Source organism: Toxotes jaculatrix, chromosome 8 (assembly GCF_017976425.1).
Source record: "Toxotes jaculatrix isolate fToxJac2 chromosome 8, fToxJac2.pri, whole genome shotgun sequence".
In the NCBI taxonomy this organism is placed as follows: Eukaryota; Metazoa; Chordata; class Actinopteri; family Toxotidae; genus Toxotes; species Toxotes jaculatrix.
Genome location: NC_054401.1, coordinates 3,335,446 through 3,360,633, shown reverse-complemented (window position 1 = coordinate 3,360,633; position 25,188 = coordinate 3,335,446). Strand labels below are relative to the sequence as shown.

Sequence of the window (25,188 nt, the reverse complement as noted above, 5' to 3'; positions counted from 1 at the left end):
CTGTCACGTGCAAGCAATAGATAAGACAGCCAAAAGAGGAAGTACTACAGTTCTTAACAACCAAACTTTTATGCAGTGATTAATTACGTAAAACATCTGAAAAGTGGTGATAACTTTGTTTTTCAGGGCTATTTTTATTACAGAATTTCTGCTATTGCCGTTCCCATCCAAGACGTGTGGCCCTCGAGAACAAAACTCAGACAGACCAGATTTTTTTTAATGCTCAAATTGAACAAAAACAAATGAAAAAAACAAAAGCAAATTCAAAATAAAAAACAAAATCCAGAATAGCAAGCCATAGCTGCCGCACTTCTTTTCTTTTTTTTTTTTGAGACTAGAAAATACACTTACAATTTGAAGCAGCAACAAAATGTGCATTTACCTGATTATACAATGGAACACTATTTTTGTTATTACATGAATGTTTTTCATCACATTATAAAACTCTAGATATTTCTTATACCTTTTTTTTTCCTTTTCTTTTGTACCAAAAAGCAACCCTATCAATGGCAATGCAACATTTTTTTTAAGCAAAATATACACCTCATGTTCACCTGGAACGAAAAAGAAAATCAGGGAAATTTTTGAGTTTGTTTAATTTTTTTTAGCCTTTTATTGTTTATACCAATGAAATCCCTTCTGTCTTTTTTTATTTGGGGATGCAAACTTTATCCTGAATGTGTTGATTGGTTGATTGCGGTTTCCATTTTAACTGTACATACACTTTCACCAGTTATTCATTTAAAAACTGAACACCTGAATGACAAATGAGTGGCTTTGATGTGTTTCAGAATACAAAGGAAACTGCTGTTTACAGTTAATGAGTTATTTTACAGCGGCCTGTGGCTTTATTGTTTATCCTAAACACAGGCCGTTCACATGTGATGCAGAAAAGATTTTTTCATCCATACAGTTCAGCACATTTCGAGCGCATCCTCGTGCGCCACCGTCTCACTGTTAATACCCACGAGGTTTTCAGTCGTTGAGAGAATGGTCCAGTGGAGTTTATGTCATTACAGTAAAAACACCTACATGAGATCTACAGTTTGATTGGAGGAGGGGCAGAGATCATTGACAGACACAGGCGCTGTGTTCAAACTGGTGGCGAGGCAGTTTTCACTGATGGTAGCTAAATGTCTCTTTTATTATCACATTACTTTTTCAAGTCTATAATCATGTTACTTCACCATAAAAGTATCGTTACAATACGTCGCCAGTATCCACTTAAATGAGCATAAAAGTACAGGATGGCTGTCTGAGGACAAACTAAAGGACAGTCGGACAAAAGTAATCGTCCCTCAATTTGCTGCACGCGCGTAGGCGAGATTGTTTCTTTTGCAGGAAATCAAAGTGTAAAAGATTCGGTCCTCGGGTGACCACGAATTAGCCGTTGAGTCCCGTCTCAACAGGGAGCCACATGCTCAAAATCATAATAAAAAAAAACAAACAAACAAACAAACAAACTGAACGATTCCCACATTAATGTACAAACATAAACAATGGTAAAAAGCCAGCCACATAGCTAGCCCCTGGCAGGCTAACACCGCGCCGTTCCTGTCCATAAAGTGCACTCTCCATCCTGCTGTGCGGCTTGGACGTCAGAAAGACAAGAGCAAAAAAAGAGGATGTGTGTGTTTATGTGAGAGACGGAGAAAGAGAGGGGAAGCTCCACCGCATGTGTGTGTTCAGTCTTATTCCTGGAGCGACTGTGAATTAGAGGACATGACAGTCTCAGGTGTACAGAGGAGGAGGAGGCAGGGGAGGAGGGTGGAGCGGGGCTGTGTGTTTCAGTGTGTGTGTGCGTGTGTGTGTAGTTGTGGGGCTGACGTTAATAAACGTAGCCCTCGCTGTAGGGGTGCGGCTGGCAGTAGGGCCCCTCCTGTACATAGGCCATGTTTTCATCAAAGTGCGACAGCGGCACCGTGTCCTCCTCGTTGATCTGCCGCTCCATGTCCGTCTTCAGCACCGGCCGCTGATTGTCGGGAAACGCCATGGAGAACAAGGCCTCGGGGTCGCACACGAACTTGTACACATATCTCTCGCCGGCCACCTGGACGTAGACGGAGGAAGAGGTGGAGACAGTTCAGATAATGAACGAGCGGGAAAAACTGGATTTGAACCTTTGGTTTCAGCAACACTCGGGAATACACACACAGCAAGGTGCAGAACATTAATCACAAACATTTCTTAGATGCAGAGCATGATGTCAACATGCAGATTTGACATGATTTGTCTTCTGTGACTTCCTTATGTCATTGCTAACTTCAGTTCACTTCAGTCCTGGTTAAAAAGCAGCAGTCATTGGTTGATGGTGCTTTGTAGCTCCACCCACTGAGGCTGAGCTCTGATGAGCTGTGCCTCAAAACCTAAACTACATACTACGGCTAAGCAGGTTTTGTGTATGTAATGCCTGCACACTAAATAAAAGGGGAAAAAACGTGTTATTTTATTTTCAGCTTTTTATTCCTCATGTGTGTCAAATTGTTTACATTTGTGTTATCGTATTATCAGCTTGTCAGTCACCTGAAGAGCACTTTCAGTTTCACTAGCTTGTAAGGAAGGTGCAACACAAATAAAGTTTGATTGATTGAATTCACAAAAAAAAAAAAAAAAAAAAGCTGGAGGAGCTGCTAACAGCTGGAAATAATTAAAAAGAATTGTGGATGGTGGCGACACATGGTGAAACTTCAAGAAACACACAGACACAACAGAAGTCCAGAGGAATTATTTCCTGCTGGAGTAAATCAACACATCTGTTGATTTCTCTAAACCTTTCTCCGGTCTTTCACTGTTGGTACTGACAGAACAGTGAAGCTCTGTCTTAAAGATTTTTAGAGCAGAACATCAATAACGCAGAAAGCTCTCTGAATAAGGCATTTTCTAAACTATGAAGTGCACAGGAACATGGATTCAGCCCCTTGTTCTTCAGCAGGTAAGCCATTGCTGAGATGCTCCACCTCCTTATATCAGCTACCTTGGGGAGGAGTTAGCACATGCACCTCATTTAACACAGGTGGTATCAATCAGGCCATTATAGTGCTATTTTACTGAACTCCAAGACTTTTCATCTTAAAGTGCTGGGATTCCGTCATAATGTGTATTTATATCAACAAAGGTCCATTAGAATAAAGTTTAACAGAGCTCTGAATCTCGTTCAGTGTATTCTACTCTTTATTGTGGGTATAAATCCTCCGTCTTCTTACCTTTTGCATGATTCCCTTCTCATAGTAGTAGCGCAACGATCGGCTGAGCTTGTCGTAATTCATTGCCGGTCGATTCTTCTGTATCCCCCACCGACGTGCCACCTTTGCAACACACAGATAAACAAAATAAAGCGAGTCAGTAAACACGAACAGAGAGCAGGATGCCAGAACGCAGACATATCAAACGCAGACGCACACGGTCGACCTGACTTCCTGACAACAACGCTGCGGCAGCTGAAATGTTAAACAAACTTATTAATCCATATTTTCCTAATAACCGTAATTAGAGTTCGTCCAGCCTGAGCAGGCCTGACCAGGGATGTGTTCATTAGGAGCTTGTCACACACCCAGCAGAGGAGGCAGCAGATGTTACAGCACCTGTCTAGCAGACCACCCACCACCTGGCCTCGCAGTCCAAACCCACAGCCCCACGGCGCTCACTTCAGCTTCTCCTCTCTGATTTTATTCTAGTTCCCATATTCACTCCGACCTTTCTCTGAATCTTTCTCTTTCCATGGTCCTTTCACCAAAAACGGCATAGTTTTGCGCTCACAGTCCCTGACACGCCACACCTGGTGAAAAGAGGAAAAAGCTGCTAGCTACCATTTGTCTTTGACGTCCCAAAGCCAGTGCGTTTGGTCACCTGATGGCATGAATGGGCCCCCCTGTTAGCTGCAGCTGGCCCGTGCCTCTAGACACCGTTGGGCTGTGTGGACCGCTGCCAGGTACCCCTCTATCTCCTCCTTTCTACAGTCCCACCCCCCGCCTGCACCCTGCATCCTCCTCCATTCTCCAACAGTGAGCAACAGTCACTGAGCCCCAGTGTGTGTGATGTGGGCGCACACAGACCCAGCCTCTGTTTCCATTTCAAAAGGCCCAACCGTCAACGTATATTTTTAGGAATATGTCCAGTGAAATATTTAGCAGGGGCCGCGCCACGAGGGTCAGCTGGTTGGATGTGGTTGAGTTCAAGATAAATTTAAAAAAAAAAGAAGCTATTGTGGCAAATCCAGGTCAGGCATCACCACATTAAGAGCAGAGAACATTATTCACTCCTCTTCAGATGTTGACCTTTGACATTTTCTGATTTTATCTGGATGTAACACACAATCTGTTTCTTTTGTTTTGTTTTATCAGACCAGCAGCTTAAAACCTAAAGATGTTCAATGTACAATGACATAAAACTAAGAAAACCTTTAACAACTTAAAGGCAATACACAAACTATATGAGTAGTGCAATACAGTGAAAAGCTCTTGAGGCTGTGTTAAAAGAAAAAAAAAGAAACAGGTTTATAAGTGCATGTAAATATATGTAGTAATGTTTCCCTGAGCCTCTCACCTCCTCTGGCTCGATGAGTTTGAACTCCATGCCACGGCCGGTCCAGGCGATGAAGTGGGAGTTGGCTGGGTCGTCCAGCAGAGCCACCAGGAACTGCCAGAGCTGCAGCGAGCCTCTGCGCTGGTACGACGGGCCCTCGCGGTACAGGCCTGACTCCTGCTTAATGTCACCTAAAGGACACGTGACGCATCATTATTGAGCTGCACACTGAGTAGTTTTCAGTGTAGTTTTTTTGTATTTAGCACGCTTGGGGAAGACTCACCTTCGACCTTCTCGGGCACCACGCAGGTATCATCGTAGAAATGCCTCGCCACTTTGTCAAACATACAACCTGGAAAACAAGGTGTGGAAAAAAAAAAGGAGCGTTTGATATACTCTTCAGCAAAGACCCACAGTGCACCATCACAACATTCACGCGTATCATCGTTTGTACCTTCAGTCCTGTTAGTGTGAGCCAGATAGCCGTCTTGCCGTAAGTAGACAGAATGGCAGCTAGGCACTTCTGCTGAAAGCCAGGCAAGAATGGGAGAGTGGGTGTTAAAGGGCCCGAAGGCAGCATTAAGAACACTATCTCAGTTATCTGAGAGCAGTCAAAGCCTGTTCACTCAATGCACCACTGGCTCTGATTAAAGAATATGCCCTCCAGCGCCAGTATGGCAATGGCTCCCAGCCACCGGCGAACTCACTATATCACACCATTAATACATCCTCCGAGCGTCTCCACTCAGAGGAAGATTTACTACCGAATAAAACACGGCGCGTGTGTGAAAACACAAGCTGACATGATGTAAGTTTTTTTTTTCATAATGCGAGGGCTGAACAATATGCTTTCACACCCCCTTTTTTTTTTTCAGATCAAAACTAAACCGACCTGCAGGTGTTGGTTTCTTTGACTTTGTCTGTTAATACTGTGCAACTGCAGCAGGTTAGCGAAACACAACTAAAAGCTCATTTATTTCAATCAGCTTCTCACTATGAGAGATTAGATCCTACATAAACACACACATGTTTGCCAGAGTTAAAACAGTTGTGGTTCTTCCTTTTTTTCCCCCCTATGCTCGTTTCACTGGTTTGAAATGGGCGGGGCTTGGCTGGGAAGAAGGCAAGCCATGTGCAGTCGCGTACTTCATACACCAATTAAAAACATTTAAATAAAAGTATGATGACAGTTGTGGAGTTGTTTGTTTGTTTGTTGTTTGTGTTGCCAGGCCACTGCCAATCAAATCTGATTAAGACACACCCACACAGTCCCGATGAAGCAGATTAGCCGAGGTTTTGACCGTTAAAGTCTTAATAAATAAGAGATGATGTTTTTTTATTTTAACTTTCACTGGATTGGATTTCACTGGATTCCTCTGATATTTGCAGAAATACTCACAGTTCTGTGTCATTTTTTTAAAACCAAAAGTTAAAAACCACTTTCATTTTTCTACACTTGCCCGTGCCACCGCTTTGTTTTACAGCACTGTCCGGACTGAATCGTCCATTTACTGTATATGTCAGAACCTCCCACAACACAGACATCACTGTCGTGGCTTGTGATCAAAAACGGCCAAACAGGTTACAAAGTGAATGTTCAATAAACAGACTGAGGCCCTTCATTTAGGCCCATAAACATTTCTCTGAACTTCATCAAAGTAATGGGCTTGTAGAGGAAATTGCTGCTAATGAAATTACCAGCTCCCCTCCCATCCTTTCCAACAGGCCTGCTCCAGTCAACATGCTCCGCTGTGACTGCTAATAAATTCACTCTGATGCTCCATCTTGGATACACAGTACAGCAGTGGACACAACACAAGATGCAAGACCTCTGCACTTGAAGCAAAATATGCTTTTTCTCCTTACTTCTTTCCTCACTCAGGCTTTTACAGTGTCTTATTGTTTTGTTTTGTTTTTGACAATAAACTATGAATTTAACTTTATTCTACTTTTGTACTTTATTATTAGACAGAAAAATATACCTTTAACATTCTGAGGAGTGTAGAAAAATCTAACAGCTTAACCCATTGTCAGGAAATGAATCGATAACAATTTTGATCAGTGATTAATTGTTTAAGCCACTTATCAAGAAAAAAAGCCAGTTACTCACTGGCTCCAGCCTCGTATATATGTTGATTTTCTCAGTTTCATATGATTCTAAATGAAACGTCTTTTGTTTTGGACAAAAGAAGCGATTCAAAAACGTCACTTTCTGCACAATTTCTCTGCCCTGTAGACAAAGTAATGAATAAAGTTAAGTGCAGTCCTAAGCTTGACACATTCTGCTGCTGGTGGGCTACAACCTGGTAACCACAGAGAGCTACAGAGAGTTTGTCAAGAAGCAGGATGTTTTTGCACTGAAGGTGTTTTTTTCTGAAATGATCCAGTGGTGTTAATTAGTATTTAGAAGCCACACGGCTTCGTGAAACTCAGTGAACACATCAATGGCAAAGTAAACTTGCCACTGGAAAGTGAGAAAAACACCAAAAATCACAGTTTCCTGGCTCTTCCATGACAAAAACCGCAGAGCAGCAGTGTAACAAAGAGAGGAAAGACCCTAAAGGGACCCACAGTGTTTTCCTTCAGCTCATCACCATGGGAAGAGAGTCACACAGACTCTCCTCCAGCTCTGCCTCTCCTGGGTCCTCTCTGTCCGCCTTGTGAATGAACCCAGCAGTCCAGCGTATGTTCATTCATGTCCTGACGTAGCCTCAGGCTCCGCAGAGGCCGTGGGCCGATGATTAGGTCCCTTTACTTTCTAACTAAAGGGAGCGGACAAGTGTGGGAGGGCGGATTTTGGACTGTGACCAGGCAGAGCCCCCCTCTTTTCTATTAGAGCACCACAGGAAATGGTGACCGGCGCAGACACCCAGCAAAACCAGATCCCCAGCCCTAATAATGGGCAAACTCAATAAACGCCACCCCCTCCTCCCATGTCTTGTCCCATTCCTGAAATGATAACGCTCTGGCAGCAAAACAAAAAAAAAAAAGCTTTCACTTCTTGGCTCTTTCACTTACCAGAGTAGTTCAAGGTAACACACACAAGCCAGCAGTTTTTCAAGCCTCTCACCTGAGTCGTAGGTGAAGTCCCTGGGCTCCTGCTTGATCATCATAGTGGGGGGGTACGTGTGGGGCAGCGGCGCCCCCATCATGGCCGGGTGTTCGAAGAGGGGGTCGGGATACTCCTGCTTGAAGCCTTGAGGAGGGAAGGGGATGTTGGGCTCCGACATCTGCCTGTGGTAGATGGGCCGGCCGTCCCGAGCCATCGTCGGCGGGGAGGGGAACGAGTGGCACGGCTCCGAGAGCTGACGTCGGAATCTGAGACGGACAACCACATCAGTGCGTTCGTTATTATCAGACGCACGGAAAGAGTCATGCATGATCTTTTGGAACAAATGCTTTGTTCTTTCCACAGCAAACTGAGGCCATGAACCTTACATTCACTGGCTGAATATAGAGATTTCAGTCTAGTTGAGAGATGTCGATTGGCACATCACTGATATGAACACAGACAGTGCTCAGAGATCTGTTCTGAAGGCAGAAATAATTTCAGTGGTTGAGTTACACTTCAGTAGGTGTGGCCAAAACACAGTTTTCTGGTGAGGTCAAGTGAAAACTGAAAACCGTAGCTATGGTCCATCCTATTAACCTGCTACTAAAAACTGGAAAAAAGGAATCTAGCCATAATGAGTTATCTAGGTATCTACCCTGCTGACTCTCCAATATAACCCGGGGGCAACAACAATTCAGGAAAGAAGAAAAATACTTTTAGCTTTTATGCTACACAAAGAGTCTACTTTTTTTTCCAAGCTTTCCCCTAATGCTTGTCTTTGTCTTATAAATTACTGGATAATTTTACCTCTTCAAGCTTTTAAAATTATTCAATGGGGCCAAGAAAAAAAAAAACCTCTTTGTTTGATCTGGTAATGACCTGAGCACAGCATGTGCAACCGGTGATAATGGGTCAAAATTAGACTTTGCTTTACTTTGAGGGGTCATGAGCAGAAAACCACTGCTCTACACTCACATATTCAGTCTGAAGACTCATGGACACTTCTTTTTCAGGGCTTTAAGTTCCGTCTTTGTCATTCAGGTTCAGCAGTTAGAAAACCTGTTCTCCTTAAAGCTGTAGCCTCCCACTGAGGATTCATTCAACCAATGAGCTTCTGCTGTAACTAAAACTCAGATGTACATCTGCTGCTGTGACCTTATTATAATCTGTTCTGAGTAAAACCGCCTGCCCCAGATGTAAATGTGATGTAAATGTAAAAGGCTGCGGGCGGCGGTACCTGTGGTCCATAGAGTAGGCGTTGTCAGGGAGCGGCTGCGTGGGCGGTATGTGAGCGTAGGTCCTGTCTGGTTTGGGCGTCGGGGCCGCCGTGGGTGAGGCATGATGGAGAGGGGACACAGGGGTGCTACAGGGGGGCGTCACTGGGCTGGAGGGCTTCATTCCTGCAGGCTGCTTCTGCTCATAGGCACTGCGGTGACAACAAGGACAAAGAGACAAGAGTCAAAGATGCTTCTAGTACTGGCAGGGTTTTAAACAATTTATTTTACTTAATGTTACTTTAAACTGCCTTAGTCAGAGAAATATGTCTTTGAATTTGCAAACAAAAGAAACATTAAATTTAAGTGAATAGTTTTTAAATTAACTTTTTAAATTACTATTTTTTTCTAAATAAGCTTGTTAGAAATGTTCTGTGTTTTCCGTATTATTCTAAACCCTTTTGTTTGTTTTGCATTCATCCTTCCACAGCATAACTTAAAATGAAATTTTAGATCAGACACATTATGGCCCTGCCAAACATCTCGTTTCGTCCTCTCTCTGTGTCTGAGCAAATGATTAGAAAACATTTAAGCCTAAAATAAACTCATGCTCAGGAAAAGTGTAAAGTATAAAATGTGATATTTCAAATAAGAGCAGGAGTCTCGAGGAGTCTGTTTCTACAACTGTATTTTGCTTTTGGACAAAATTTTCACCATGTTATAATAAAAACTATACTTTGCTGCTAACACTGGTTGTTCTTTCAGCTGTCTTTGTGAATGACGTGTCATTTAGAGGAATATTTCAGGTATTTCTGAGAGATATTTTAAGTCTTCAGTCGGTGTCGTGCGGTGCACACCTGACGTTGTACGGGCACTTCTCTCCATACTGGAGTTTGAAGGGCCGTTCTTGACTACAGTTGGAGCTCAGCTCAGAGCACGGGCTGTGCAGCTCTCTCTTGATCTTCAGCTGCAGTCCGTGGAAAGCCACTGCACCGAGAGAGAGAGAGAGAGAGAGAGAGAGAGAGAGAAAGGAAGATGGAGAAAAACTCATTTAGATATTGAATTGATGAACCACCTCCCTATTAAACAGTAACTTGTCAGGAATAAATACAGTGCCTCTTTGGTAACAAAGGTGCTGATGACTTTTTTTGTCAGTGCTCAGCATTTTTGCACGTTTACTCTGGACAGAAAAAAAAAAGCTGAAACTGGGGAGCCACCACCTCTGTCGTCAATTTCTGCACATTCAGCCCCCCCCACCCCCCAAAAAATTTAAAAAACAATGAAATTAATCAATTCTGTAAAGAAAATACTGCAGGTTTCACACTCCACCTTTATGTAGCTATAGTGGACAATGTGACCGGCTGATAAAACACCCAGACCCTTCTACTGTGTATTACAGTGTGGACGAAATGCAGCAGCTTTCCCCAGATTAAAAAACAGCTATACTGCAGTACAGATACCAGTGTGTGTACCTGTCTGAATGTGTACAAGGCTGTCATTGATTAAGAGAAGTCATGATGAGTGTATTAAAGTAGACTTGCTTCTCTAAGCATCCATCCACCAAAAGGATTTGACATCTCAGGCCATCACTTACACAAACAATTCACTTCAAATCTCATTTGTTCTGTCTTGTTCCTGACGGGGGCTCTGTTAGTGAAATATGACAAACATAAAACTGGGTGTGCGGCGACCTCCTATAAATGCTTTATCTGCTTTCAGCTGGCTGTCAATACGTTCCAGACGACAACAACAGGGCTCATTGATCTGAAGGGGGGGGCCCGCGCCCTCTACCTATGGCCCCACAGTGAGCCCAGTGCATCTGAGAGGCTGTTAAGTGCCTGATCAGTCCTGATTAACATCCCATCATCTCGAGTCATGATCAACGCTAATCCAATTGGCTGCGCTTCTGACGAAAACCCAGTCAGTCAGAATGAAGTCAGGCTCGGGTTGCCTTGCCAATCGCCGTCTCACCGCGACTGCACACAAAGCAGCGGTGAGGCCATCCCACAGCGCTCTATCAAACCTGAGGGCCAGTCGCGGTTGAAGGGGATGATTTTTGACTGATGTTTCAGGCTGAGCGATCGCCCATTGCTGGGTTAAAAACAAAGAAATTATGAATGGGAAAAGGAAATCCATCGACTCCTGGTCCAACTAATGTGAAAAATATTTAGACATTTGATGACCCAAAAACCCAAATCTGTGGTCTGGGAATATTTTTCTTTTCAATACACCAACATTCAGGAAGGTCTCTGGGGCGACAGGGAGCTGAGAGAGGAGGATGTTTTGGGGAGTTTTCTCACGGCTGACTGACAGCTGCCGTACGGGCAGGGGTCGATCTGCCAACACCCCATCTGACGCATAGCCGAGCCCCTGGGGGACGGGCCACACGGCCTCGGCATGACAAAGCTCAGGGGTTGTTCGCAGCCCTCGCTGGGGGCCTGACCTTTCCGGGTCATCGATCGGAGGTCAAAGAGACACTTCCTGAGGGGAGACCTTTGACGACGCTGACATGGAAGAGCCTCGTTAAAGGCTTATGGAGGCAAAACAATACATTTGTTTTGCCTGTTGAGATCACAATCAGTGTGACTTTAATTACCTACTACAATAAACATACATTTGTTTTTCTGAGCTTAGTACAGCCAGCTCCCCAGACTTCTGGTTTACAGTTCACCTGATGCTACATTTCTTTTCTTTATTTAACACAGAATCAAAGTCAGTTTCTGGGTTTTTCAGTTTACATATGAAATACATGAGTAATGTCCATAAAATCTTGTGTTTAACTATAAACATCGGCTATTAACAATAGCTTCACGTGTGCTGCAGCACGGGGCCTTAAATTAGAAATGGAAATGTCACAATAGATTTCGTCAGTGGGGTGCCAAGGTACACAAATCAATAGCGAGGGCATTGCCTCTGACTAAAACAGAGACTTCCTTTTTAGTCCAGAATGTCATGCCCATCACTGCTTGATTGCTCTCATTATCTACATATTGATTAACTGAGATGGTAGGGTGTTTAAAAGAAGAAGCAGTTAGAACAATTACTGGGTCTATTTTGAATGCAAATGTTTTTTTTTTCTTTTTTTTCTGTGCCATTAACTCAAATATTCTGTAATTTTCTTTGGTCTTTGCTGTACAAATTCAATGGAAATCTTTGCTTTAAATGCAATAAGCAATGTGGTCCCATTTTTTCCTTTATTTTTTTTGTCATACATGTCATGTAAAGAAAGATAGAGTGTTCTGGATTAATTTGTTTATTTTTCTTTTCCATTTTCCCCCAGAAGTTGGTTGTAAAAACCTTAATTTTAGATGCCACTTTTCTGCCAGTCCTTTTGGTTATTTATCAAAGAGCTCTTGGCCCCAAACACTGTGTACACTCAGGTACAAATTGTGTGTTTTGGCAGAACCAGAGCCTACGTTTGGCAGATATTTCTCCAGTCCATTCATAAAAAAATACAGGTCTTTTGGCAACAGCGAAAAACCTTCCATTCCATTTTCACCTACTGTAGGTGCTCGCCTTTGCTGTCAAATGATGGAGGCTCAGATCTGCTGGTAACGTGTGGCCTCATTTTACACCTCCTCTACTCCTTCGTTCCCTGCTAAGTTATGCTAATGGTAAGCATCTGTGTTGGAGTTTGAGACAAAGGAAATTCTCCTTCTCCTCCTTCAGCCCGAGGACACTTTTGCTCCGAGGCCGCTCACATGCTGCTTCTATGCTGCACGGACGGAGAGTGCGAAGTCGACATTGAGGGAAACTGCCAGAGCTTCTCGAGAGGTGATAAATCCACGAAGGCCATGAACATATTAAATAACACTAATGGGCAAAAATTCTCAAACCTGCCTTCAGATAAAGCCTGAATCTACAGTTCAAGATTCCTTTCTTTCTTTCAGTCGCTCTCCTTCAATTTCTTTCTTTTATTTAGTTTTCACCTTTTACTCTCATCGTAGCTGCTGCCAATGCACGTGCAAAACTGTAAAATTACTGTAGGTGTTAATTTTATTGAAGCAGACAAACTACCAGTGTAATAATTAGTTTACATAAAATTAAAAAGCAGCTTATTCAAAATGAAGTGAAATTTTAGACAAAAAACAACTGAGAATTAAGGCTAACACTCAGGGCTAATCTTGTTTTGTTGGTATTACAGTTCGATGCATGCGGCTAGCACTGATAGCTAACTAGCAAGGAAACAATTACACTAACAATGCAAGTGGACGAATTACTTTTTGGCTAATGCTAGCTATGCTACGATCAAAGACATTTTTCAGCATTTTCAGTTAGCACTGCCACATATAGAGGTTATTTTTAAACCTAGCTAGGTGCAACGATTAATTCAAATTAAGTAAAAGTGAACATAATGACTTTTTAAAAAAAAAAAAAGGTTAATCAGTTATTTTGAAGCCCGACGCTGCCGATATTCTATATTTTATTTCTTGTCAACAAATCCCACAAAAAGCTAAAAACCAACAATGAGATAAACCATCTCTCAGTGTTTTCTGCTGATGCAGCCTCAAGCATATTTATTTAAAGAAGTACAGTTAATCCTTAAAACTAATTCTAATTTTTTACAAGGCTAAACAGTTGCCAAAAACAAGCATGCACTGTAGTTATTTGCTGACGTAACTCAAAGAGGAGTAAATGATGCATTTGTTGGGGACTATTTTCAGCGCTGGATTTGGGATTGACTCAAAATAAAGTCCAACGCTGGACACTGTAGGTTTTGAACATGCTTAAAGACCGGATACAATAAATTCACATTTAGTGCAGTAATGAGTACTTACTGGTTAGCTTTACTGGATGGTGTAAGTGGGGACTGACGCATATTAAACTACAGTGGCCAAGTTGAACGTAATAAAGGAACATGTCACTCGGTGCAGTGTGACTCATTTTAGAGTTTTTAATAGTTTCTGGACAACAATGGAGCTCTATGGCACGGAGAAAGCACTACTGTATATCAGATTGTGTCTCCACAGGCAGTGTTTTAAAGAGGATCAATTCATTGTTGGCTTTTTGTCTTTTCACGTAATTAGTTACATCCACCTTTACTCACTGTCCTTCTACTCTAACTCTCTTCTCTTTAGGTACAGCTTATAGCTATATCTCTCTCCACCTTCGTCTCTGTCTGCCTTTCTATCTCACCGTCCGCCCCTCCATCTTTCAGCTCGGTGAAACCCATATGGGAGAGCTGCCGGCTGGGATGCCTGCTCGAGCGCCCAACCACGGTGCCCTCACCCTCCCGCCATCTGTTAGTGCCTCTCCAGACTGCTGCAGGTTTGCCAACAGGACAATTCAGATGGTCAGCAGTCTCCTGCCACCGTGGCCACCCACCCTGGCTACCTCTGAAGGACAACAGGACAGTCTCGGTGACCTCTGGTTCTCTACTCTACACCACAACACTCCTCCATCTTGGATTTTAGGACAGGTTCATTCACAACCAAGGGCTGGATTTTTGTGGTCAGACTGTCTCTACAGCTGCTGAGCTCAGGCTTCTGAACAAAGCAAAATCAAGTCAGATGAATGGAAAGAAATGAATATAGCCAAATATTTGAAGGATGTAAGTGAAGATGAGGTTTAATTGTTTTTCTTCACCCTTACAACTGTGGTTTAATCTGAATGAAAACAGTCTAATTTAAGTTCTTTTTATTCAGTCTCTGCAGCAACTTGGTTCACACAATGAAGTAAGAAGGAAAACTGGGGAAAGGCATTTAAAGTCAAAGGCCATTATTAAGTTTAGTGCATAATGGAGAGACTTTAAAAATGATTTCTGAAATGTTTATGAGGATGTTGCTGTTCTAGTAGGCCTGCACTCCTCAGGTTTGCCGTTTCAAGGTGTAGTAAGGAGTAGTAAGGACAAAAAGAAAAAGAAAACATACACCTCTCTCTGTTTTTTAATCTAGACAACCAACAGGGACCTGCTTGAGGATCTTAAGACTGTAATCTGGCTCACATGGGGTTAAAAGGTCTGTGATCTAGCTTGGTGCCAGATCCATCACGGCTTAATCTACCAATTACGCAAATGTTATCTGCGACCACTAAAAGCTTAAAATCTACTGTGAAACTACAGCAACCTTCTCTTTGTTCTAGCTAAGATTCCTCACTTCTGCATTTTGCTCAACTTTGTTTCCAGGTTAAAGGGCGTTCAGGACATAGGGAAGACGCAGGGTGTGGACATGCAATTTTGTGTCTTTTCTCACAGTTTCATGGGCATTTTGGCTCATCCGAAAGACATGTGCTCGGTCCGGGTCCCACTGAGCTCCACTCACTCCATTTCTGTCCCCACCTTGGCACTACCTCCTCCAGAAGTGGACGGTGCCAAGTCACCAGTTACCGTGTGCAACCACCGTGCACAACCAGGTGAAGTACAACTAACCACCTCATCCTTATTATTGCAAGAGCAAATTCAGTTCAGGTCAGGCAAATTGTTTTTTTTTATCAAACTCTTAGGGAGTATTCTTAGAAACAGAATTTGTTCTTTTATAGGAAAAAAAAAATCCTGCTTGCTTTCAAGCTGTAAAATCCCCAACGAAGGTTGGGCAGCGCACAAGGAGGCCAACAAACCTTCAGCTGAAAAGAATAAATGTAGTAATATTTCACTGCCTGATTTAGAAAATCAAACCACACTGGATGGTTTGCACAAAAAAAGCATGTTGAGGAAAGGTCTTGGAGGAGAATTTTTTTTTTTTTAAAGATTTTTTTAAAAATTCAGAACACTCATGAATTGACAGTAGTTTTCCTACGTGGAGTTAAAAATATCACTTCAACCCCCTAAAAAACATCAGCCACAATATTTTGATGTTTCTTTATGCAAATAAGTCACAGTGCAATAATATCTCAGTGGTGGTAAGAGGTAGATGAGCAACAGAAGGAGGGAAGAGACAGATAGACGGATACAGAGATAGAGAGAGAGAGAGCGAGAGAGAGAGAGAGATAACCCCCCACCCCCACCCATGCACCTGTCTGCAGACCCGCAAGACTGCTGCAGCTCTCCAGAGAGCACTTGTGTAAGCAAAGGTGAAGGTACTGAGAGACAGGGAAAAAAACACACACACCGCCACGTGCACTCTCCCCGAGTACAAACACGCGAGTGGAGATAAGTAAAAAAAAAAAAAAAACACCACAGATGTTCACACACATAAACACAAGCACAAAGTGCACAAGCGACGTGGTCTCTTACTCACAGTTTTCAGTCTGGAAGTCTGGAACGAACTGCTCGTCATTGTCGGGAACTTGAGCTAAAAACATAGGCAGAGAAGAAGAAAGAGAGTGATTGTTTCTGATGTTGATGGACAACGCAGCATTGATCACAGCTCTCCACAGTCCAATACCCTCCTCTTGCAAACAGTCTCCTGGGATATTTGTTGGCCTATCCCAGCACTGTTTGCCTCTGCTGTCGGTTAAAGAACACAGCTGCGAAAAATATGTTTTACTGGAAATCAGGGCAAGGATTGTTTTTTCTTTTTTTCTCTTTAGTGCCCACGTATGTTTTTTTTTTTTTTGTGTGTGTAAAAAGGTTTAAATGTCCTTTTTATGTAATTTTAAAAAATCTTTTATTAAGTCTTATTTAGTCTTATTTTATTAAAAAACAAGTTGAAAAAAATGTTAAGATTATTTTTAAAGTTCTCCAAGATTTCACAAGCATTTAACTTGACTAAACAATCTCACCACAAGGTGCATTCAGTTGCCATTCTGGAGCTTTCAATCTTATCTCACTGTCCTCCTCCATAGATGGAGAGTAAAAGACAGATCTAGTCTAAAATTTAACTAAATTAAATAGCTTTTCTTGATTCTAGTGTCTTATTGTGTCAATACACACACACACACACAAATATCTAAAAAAAACCCCAGCTGATTTACACTGAAAAAAGATTAAAATTTTTTTACCAGATGCAGATTGTATCTCTTGTTTTACTAAAATCATCCTTTTATGACTCAGTAATAGAATAAAATGGCTTGTGAGCAACCAGGAAATATACCAAACTTTCTACATCTGAGAACAGCAATATACAAAATAACCCAGAAATGTTTTGAACAATAGGTTTTCTATGATTTACTTAAGAAGCTGTCCAGTGAACCATGTTTTCTAACCAATGCCAGCCTGCGAGGGAGATGTTATTTTGCTTTAGGTGACCGTCTACTTCCTAATTCCACTTCCTGAGGTCGCCTTGCCCATTGACTGCTCTGCAGCCGCGGCTCTCACTCCTTGCCAGCAGCCAAACACCCATTGTTAACAGTATCTAATTGGCTTCTTCCCTACTGGTGAATCCACCTGTACCTACCGAGTTAGGTCTGTTCCAAACCTTCCAACGCTTCACCTGCGCTTCGAACGCCCCTGCACTCAGGCTAATGCTAAAATAATGAAGCCTGCTCCGCTCCGGCTCCAATTAGACATGTACATATTTATATCACACATATTTACACTTGGTGACAGTTCTCCATGTCCCTCAAGCTTGACTCTTGCTGGCGAAAGGCAAAAGGAGATTTAAATGTGTCATTAGCACGTCTATTTATACACACAATGAGGTGGATTCTCATTATCACAGGATCAGTAACATGTCTCGACATGTCTAGAGATCTTAAAAAAAAAAAACATAGCTGATTTTCCATTTTTGTCACTCTTGATATGATCAGGGATGTTTTTTTTTTTCTTTTCTCGCCAGAGGTGTGAATTGAGGAGAGTAAACAATCAACAGATCAAGAGGAGAAATTGCTCCATATTTTCAAGCGAGTGAAGAGAGAAGCGAAGATGTAGGAATGATTTCACTCTACATTCTGCGGTAGTTAAAGCCATCAATCCTCCTTTGTATGCAGTTCTTTTAAACACAGTTTGCATTTTAGCCTGGTTGAATTACTGTTGATGTGGAAAAGAACCAGGGCTAGTTTGCTATATTACTCCAGTTTGTTGCAGGTTTTCTTAAAAGGCCTTAACATGAAAATTTGTATAAAATATGAACTGAAAACAGATGCAAAGGACAGTTCTTAGAAGATAAATCAAACTCAAACCTTCTACAAGCCTCAACCCTTTGACTCGAATCATGTTTTTTCCCTTCAGTAGTGAAAAACCACAACAGCCAAATCTGCCAAACAAACACAACGGGAAAAAAAATGGAAACAAGAGGAGAACTTAGCATCGGCTCTCGTCTCGTGTTTACAACACAAACAAACTCAGAGAAACTTAAGTGAACCTAACTTGAAAAGGGGAAAAGAGAGGAGGGATGAAAAAAACAAAAGCAACAAGGAAAAAAGAAGGCAGCAGTGTCTCTGTGTCCAAAATGAAGTACAGGATGGATGAGTCACCGGCCTCAGTCTGTGAATGAGCCAGCGAATCCCTGCAACAAACTCCTGGGAAGAACGGCAGAGCTGGAAATCTGCCGCCATTCACAAAACAAAAAAAAAAAAAAAAAGAGGGAGAGGGACAGAAGAGAAAAAAAACGAGTGAGGATGAAAAGAGAGAAGTTGTAAAGGCTGTAAACGCGAGGCCTGAGACTGTCAGAGTCGTTTCCTAAACCTGCAGCAGCTCTGTGAGCGGGTTTGAGATTTAAACAAATTTAACATTTATTACAGTTTATTTCAAAGACAAATTACAGGATCAGCACCAGAATTTCACAGAGAAATCAGTGCTCCAACAAAGGCCAAAAAAAAGAGCTATTTTAAGTGAGAAACTTGTAATGAATGAGACTTTTTTTCCTTCCTGGACAGAAAGGCACTTAAATGAGTCCAAAAACCCTGACTGGAGGAGAAGGGTAGCTGTGGTTTGGAGGGGGTGGGGGGGGTCAAACATACGCCTGTCAGCTGACGAACTCCTTCAACCACTCGGTCTTAGGAGTCGGAAATTCAGTCTGTCTCTCATAATTCCTCCTCTTGTTCCAATTACCTGAACTAATAAATCTTAGAAATGGGAAGGTATTCCTTTTCATCTTAATGGACAGGAAGTCATTCATTAAATCTACAATCTTGAAGCGTACATCATCACATTGATCCATGACAGGCAGAACTGTAATCCTTAACAGTAATACCTCTTATCAGCCGCCGCCGTCTCTTTTCTCACTTTGGATACTGAAATATTAAAATCGTGTCTTATTCTTTTACACGCCCTGCGGTGCGCGCCGCACCACCTCATAATCTAACTGCTGCTCAGAGTCGGCTCAACTACTCCAATATCTGTTTCAAAGCATACTTTTCATTTTTTAAAAGCTTTGGATTGCACTGCGAGCATTTTCAAACGTGTTAAAGAATAGATGGAGCCTGTAAATGATTGAGAGTCTTTTTCACCTGTGTGAAGGGTGCGAGCTAAAATTTTTCACGAGACTTTTCCAGGGGATCTATTACAACTCAAGTTCTTTTAAAAAAAAAAAAAAAGTATTAAAGTTGATTCAATTATATTATGCACTCAAGAGATCTACTTAACAATAAGAATTATGGCTTTATATTCTGAGCAATAACTGATGTGTTGAAATAGATATTTTGAGGGGTAGGTTGGTTTTTACTGTTTCAATTCTATGGCAGAAAAAAAAATTTAATTTCAAAAATTACAAATTATAATTGACTAGTTTTCTAGAAATGAAACATAATGTTAGCTTAAGCACATTATTAAAAACTTTATATCTTTTCCTTGTTACAGTAGATGTAATCAGCCTGTTCTCCAGAAGTTAAATCAAAGGACTAAAAATAACCCCAACAGTAATTTACTGTACAGTAACAGATTTTTCAAGCATTATAGTTTTCACTTCTCGTTTTTTTTTTAACGTTCATGCAAACTTTTACTATTAAATCGTCAGGTTTTTCTTTTTCTTATATGCAACCATACAAAACAATACAGTGCACTAAAGGGAAGATGCAGTCTAGTATACTTATTGTAACGGTGTCTAAAAAAAACTACATTTTTACACCAGTGCTTTGGCACATTTGCAGAGAAAATACTGACATTTTCTTTGACTTCAGATTTATATACATGCAACAGCTACTTAAAATGACCATTCCCAAGTCATTGAGAGCTTTCACGCTGTACAACATTACACTGTCTACTTAGAATAACTCTGAAAATGTTTGGATTTTCACTGCTAAACTCTAAAATACCCAGCTCTTGCTCTACTCAAATATAAACTTTCAGACTGCATGCAGTATTCAAAGTAAGCTGCATCTTGGGCAGATGCAAATACTAAAGTCAAACCAAGTCAAACATGCACATAAAAACACGACAAAGTCAAAAAAAACAGAGCAATATTCACCACGAACCAAAACTTCGGTGCTGCAGACACGGTGGAAAGAGGACACTCGTACTTAAATCCTGAAGCATCACGTCTCAGTTAGACCACAGTGAGCAAGTCTTGCCATCAGAGGAAAAAAATATATAAAAAACAAAGAAATGGATAACTATTTTAAAAAAAATCTGTTGTCACTTTGAGAGGCCAAGTCTGCTTTTTTGGAAATCTGCGATCAGAAAAAAATACATAAATCCATTCTCTCTTTTTTGCCGCCAAGAAATGAAATTGAAGAAGACAAGGTGATGGTACAGCTGTAGAAGATAGAGAGGTGTGCTGAGAGGAAGCAAAGAGAGAGAGAGAGAAAGGGGAGAGAGAGCAGATGATAGAGTGAGAGAGAGAGAGAGTGAGAGAGAGAGAGCTGGTAGGCTACAGCAGAGCTCTGGTGGAGGTGGAGGTGGTGGCTGGCGTGCGGCGCATTAGCTCCTGCCAAAAGCAGAAGAGACAGTGAGCGTCGGAGAGCCTTCTCCTGGTAATTTGTGATGACACTCTCTGGGTAGAGCCTTCTCTGTCTCCCTCAAGACCCCTCGCTCACAGTCTCTAATGTATGCATGACACACAAGGTGCCTCTTCCACACAGGCTTTTAATTGGACTGCGACGCTAGGCATGTAACTCCAGGCAGCTTTTTTCCCCCCCTCACAACCTATCCATTTTTACCCATCTCTCCTCCTTTTTGCTTCGAGATTTGAAACACTCACCTTCTGCCAGCCAAGTCTCCTGCAGCTGACTGAGGTCCTGGAACAGCTCTGGAGGGGGAACCGAAGCAGAGAACAAGACTTGAAGGCAGTTTAAAAAAAAAAAAAAAAAAAAAAAACCAGTCAAAGCCCAGGAGAAGCATCAGAAACAACTGACTTCATTATTGCGGGCTGATATGCCGTCAGTGCCGCTGGAGCTTAGTGGGCACGTGTGCAGCTAATAACAAGTCAATTTGTGTCTCTGACCGCTGACAGAGGCTTGTGAGAATCATCACAGGCCGCTGTGTTGTAATTGAGATTCTGTAGTTAGCAGCGCAGGTGGCAACAAACCAATTGAATTTTGCTAAATGTTTAGGAGCCGTGAAATTAACTTCTCCCTCTGCCCTCTGCCTACCTTCAGTGTCCTGAGCCAGGTCAGACTTAATGAATTTTCTCTTTCTGTCATTTGCTGGCCTCTCGCACCTCGTTGTCTTTTCTTGCAGCTTCTGCGAGGAAAAAAAAAACCAAACAAACAAAAAAAAAAACACAAATCAGTTGTTTTCTTTTCCTCACTGGAGCAGTGATTGTGTTGTTGGCTGCAGCACGCGTGCAACTAAAAGAGCGAATGGAAGAGCCTCAGTGAGCCACTCATTGATGCCTCACACTCACTTCTAAAGCCTGGCACATGTAAAGGGGACCTGGGCTTCACTTATCAGACATAATTAACAAGTTGTAACGTGCTGCATAACCAATACTACTGTGTAAAGTAGCGGGGATCTTGTTTAGCTGTTTATCTTTGATGATTAGATGAAACTTAAATGGTCCCTGAGGGAGAAATGGGTCTTGGCAGCAGGAGAGAGAAAGACAGAGATAAGACATAGAAATTAATAGAGGTGAACAGACATTTACAAAAAGAAAAGATGTTAAAGATGCTGTGAGAGATAGAAAAGGAGAGGGCATCTTCGTTTAGATTTAGAGTTAGATGAAGCCAAGGAACAGTGCGTCATAATCTGATTTGGCTGCAACTTTTTTTCCAGTCAATAATCACTCACTTTGGAGTTACAGTAAGGCACTTGCTGGTCATGAAATCCATCCATTCTTCACCGCTGTGGCTTTAACTGACGAGCAATCCGTGAAGTCTCCCGCGTCTGCTCTCCGGTCACCTTTTAAAAAAGCGACATGGACAGAAAACAGAAAGAAAGAGGACGTGAATGGCGCTTTCTCGTCTCGCCCTCAGTGAAAACGCGTGTTTCATTCATTAAGGCACAGTTCAGGATCCTCTTGCTGCTGTTTGAGACCGAAATTACCGACAGCCCCTCCGGCGATTTGGTGAAATTAAGTTGACACTTTGGAAAATTTCGTGCGTAAAAGAGAAGCGCGTCGAACTGGAAGGCACACTGAAGTTTTTTTTTTTTTTTCACGACAGAATAAACTTGTAGAGGAGAGGAAGTATTATAAACGCTCTTACCTAGCGACGCCGCGCCGCGTTCATCCGCATGCAGAGTGCCACAGAGCGGCTGCAGGATCTCCACAGTCCCCGGCTGCTGCCTGCGCTTCTCCCCGCTCACTGAGTAGCTTTCTAGCGGCTTGGCATCGCCTCCCGGGGCCTCCCATGGAAACAAGCCGCGCTCCGCTTCCTATTGGTTGTCAATGTCTTTCACTGGATCAGATTGCTGGCAGTCAATCACGCACGGCTGCAGGCGGTGAGCGCAGGGGACAGTCAGAGGCAACGTTCAAGTGCCGTGCGCTTATTTTTTTTTATTAGGCCAAGTATGAACTTTGGAGCTGTTTAATAGCAGGAACAACACCAACCAAACTTCAGCGTACTTTTTCATGATTTTAAAGTTACACTTATACTCACATGCAAACTGCACCTGCAGCCCCCCCCCCCCCCCCCCCAACACACACACACAATCCTGTCTTTACCCTCTCTTCTTCCTCGCACACACTGTGTACACACAAACACACTCCTCACTCCTCTCCCGGTCAAGTTTGTGTCCATGGTAACAGTGTTTTGAAGAGCCTCCAGAGGGACTTGTGAAGCGCCAGCTCTTCCCTCTCCTGTAAGGGATACATTGTTGTGTAGTGCCGCAGACCTGCAGAAGGCGCTGACCTGGAAGTAAAGCACCGGTCACCGGGCAAAGCTGAGGACAGCTTCCAAAAAAAAAAAAACTAAACACTGCCTCCAAACACACATTGCCCATAAATAAGAGGGTGGAGTCCAAGGCTAAAGCTGGTATAGTGGGAAAAGTTTTATCATGCAGCTTTTGTTTTTTCCTGCTTTAAAATAATGTAGTTATGCACAGAAACACATGAAAGCTGCTGAAACAAACACAGTTTGCTGCTGGTCAGGGAATTGTTATGTTTCCTACAGTGAGCTTCAGTTACACAAACATTTCTCGGGGCCAGAATTGTTTTCTCAACATATTACAGGACAAATGGGTGTAAGACCTAATCTGTCCAGTAAATTTTAAGCAGCTTTTCATTTCAGAAAAGACAAAACAATATTTTTGGTGCAATTCAACACAAGTAAGTATTAGTATTAATATTAATATTTAGTACAAGATATTTTCTAAATGAACTAACTACAGTAGTTAAATGAAATGTTCCCTAACACTGCCAGGAGGAAACCTGTAAAATCCTGTTTCTACAATAAAACAATCAACGAAGATTTGCTTGCACTGATACAGGACAGATCTGGGATAAATCCCTGAAAGAGAACTTTACCTTTGCATTAAACACTTGACTGAAAGACGGACATATCGGAAGTCAGTAGTGGTCACGCTGATGCCATCTTGGATCCAGGCAGGGGTCCATTACCAGGCAGGTGAAGTGGATGTGAAGTGAAGTACTGTGTCACTCCGACTGAACCCCCCCAAGGACGGAGAAACGCAGGTCAAGTGCAGGCGTCCACCCATCTGACACCGAGACACGCAGTAAACCAAATGCCACTCCAGACAACAGGACGGAAAGATTTCTTGTCACCTAAAATCCTGAAAAGTGGGACTTTTGGAAGATGCTCCGGTTTAATGAGGTCCAGCTGCAGGTGCCTTCACAGTCTAACTCAGACTGAAACACACTGTTTGTTCTTTAGGAAACTTGAATATTTGGTACTGACAGAAGTTACTGTGAACTTTTTCTATAAGAAACCAGACTGTGATCTTTCAAGTGCTGTGAGAGACATAACCACAAAAATTTCAACAAAGTGCAAGGTGGATGGAAACGGAAAACAAATCGGTCGTCCGTGAACATTTTGCTAATATATTCAATATCAACATATTAACATATACCCATCATACAACTGTGGTTATCACCAGGCCTCAAGTACCAGTGGGCGTTTTCCACCCTCCGGCCTCAGGGGGCAGCAATGAGCCCATCAGGGCTTAGCTCAGCAGCTTCCAGGACTGTCTCCCGCACAGTGGGACAGGGCTAAACCACAACTGGATCCATGGAGGAAGCACCAGTCAAAAATCTACTTGATTGTGAGTTTTTGATTGATTGTCTTTGAGCTGAGTTGTTGTCGTCGTCAGCCGTGGTCGGTTTCTTTAGAAAACAACAATTAGAAGCTAATTTTAACGACTACACGTCCAGATTTTTTACTGCTGCCTCACTTATGTCCAAAAAGGCTTTTTATTGCACAACAGCTGCAGTATCATTATAGTTTATATTTTCCTTACACAAAGGTCAGTGTATAAAAAAACAACGGAACACTATGTCAAACAACAATAGCTTGTTTACTATTTCCATGATCACTTTTATCAGTCAACATTGGCATAAGCATAATTCAGTTCAGGCAGAACAACATGGTGTGAGTTCTAGAGTGAAGCAGAAAGCAGAAAAATAAATAATACTGTGTACAAAAATACAACTTCACTGTACAAACGCTGCACCGTACAAAGCAAAGAGATGGCAGACTCATCAGACCTCAGCCTCAACCGGTGTGTGGCACTTACAAAGACTGAAACAGTCGAGCCTAAAATCCTCACATTATTATTATTATTATATTCTCAGAAAACATGCAGGTGTGCAGTTCTGTAAAAAACAAGACTGAAACCAGGTGTGTGTGTGGAACAGATCCCCAAAAATCTGAAGTGGAGTGCATATTTGTCTTTGGTGAATGAACTGAATGAGAAAAAACAATAATTTGAATGAAGTAATGTGCTGAGTAACATCAACTTCCATCCATTACAGATTAACGTTAGCAAATCAAATAAATCGAATAAATCAGTAACTGGAGCAGGTCAAACCAGGGACACAGTCATAGCACTGACGTACAGTCTGATCAAACTACGCTGTTTCCTGTTGCCTTCGCACTGTTTTTCCATTTTAAAAGTACCTGAGTACCTGTTCAGAGAAACACAGAATCTCAAAGAAAAAAAAAAAAAAATGGAGCCATCTCATTGGTAAGTATGATATGGTTAAACCGAGCAGCACTTCAGATGTAGATTCAGAAACGATCAATTTCCACAAG

At 42.1% G+C, this 25,188-nt stretch overlaps 1 protein-coding gene across 1 annotated transcript; it reads right to left on the bottom strand.

Annotated features, from left to right (window-relative positions):
• Positions 1-305: 305 nt before the first annotated feature.
• On the bottom strand, positions 306-22,719 carry etv1 (ETS variant transcription factor 1). Its single transcript, XM_041043732.1, has 13 exons — positions 22,693-22,719; positions 22,186-22,354; positions 21,822-21,880; positions 21,133-21,223; positions 20,742-20,789; positions 15,963-16,016; positions 9,645-9,774; positions 8,811-8,999; positions 7,592-7,839; positions 4,805-4,873; positions 4,543-4,712; positions 3,204-3,305; positions 306-2,050 (listed from the first exon to the last, which is right to left on the bottom strand). The coding sequence occupies exons 1-13, from the start codon at positions 22,717-22,719 to the stop codon at positions 1,829-1,831; spliced, it is 1,578 nt and encodes a 525-aa protein (XP_040899666.1). The 3' UTR covers positions 306-1,828.
• Between the last annotated feature and the right edge of the window lie 2,469 nt (positions 22,720-25,188).

Bases quoted from the DNA above. Each gene is read 5' to 3' on its own strand.
- etv1 (XM_041043732.1), bottom strand. From the start codon at position 22,719: ATGGACACAAACTTGACCGGGAGAGGA. The intron at 21,224-21,821 runs GTGAAGAATGGA...TTTTCCTCGCAG, and splicing joins CGTCAGTTAAAGCCACAGCG to AAGCTGCAAGAAAAGACAAC. The intron at 4,874-7,591 runs GTGAGAGGCTTG...CTTGTTTTCCAG, and splicing joins GGACTTCACCTACGACTCAG to GTTGTATGTTTGACAAAGTG.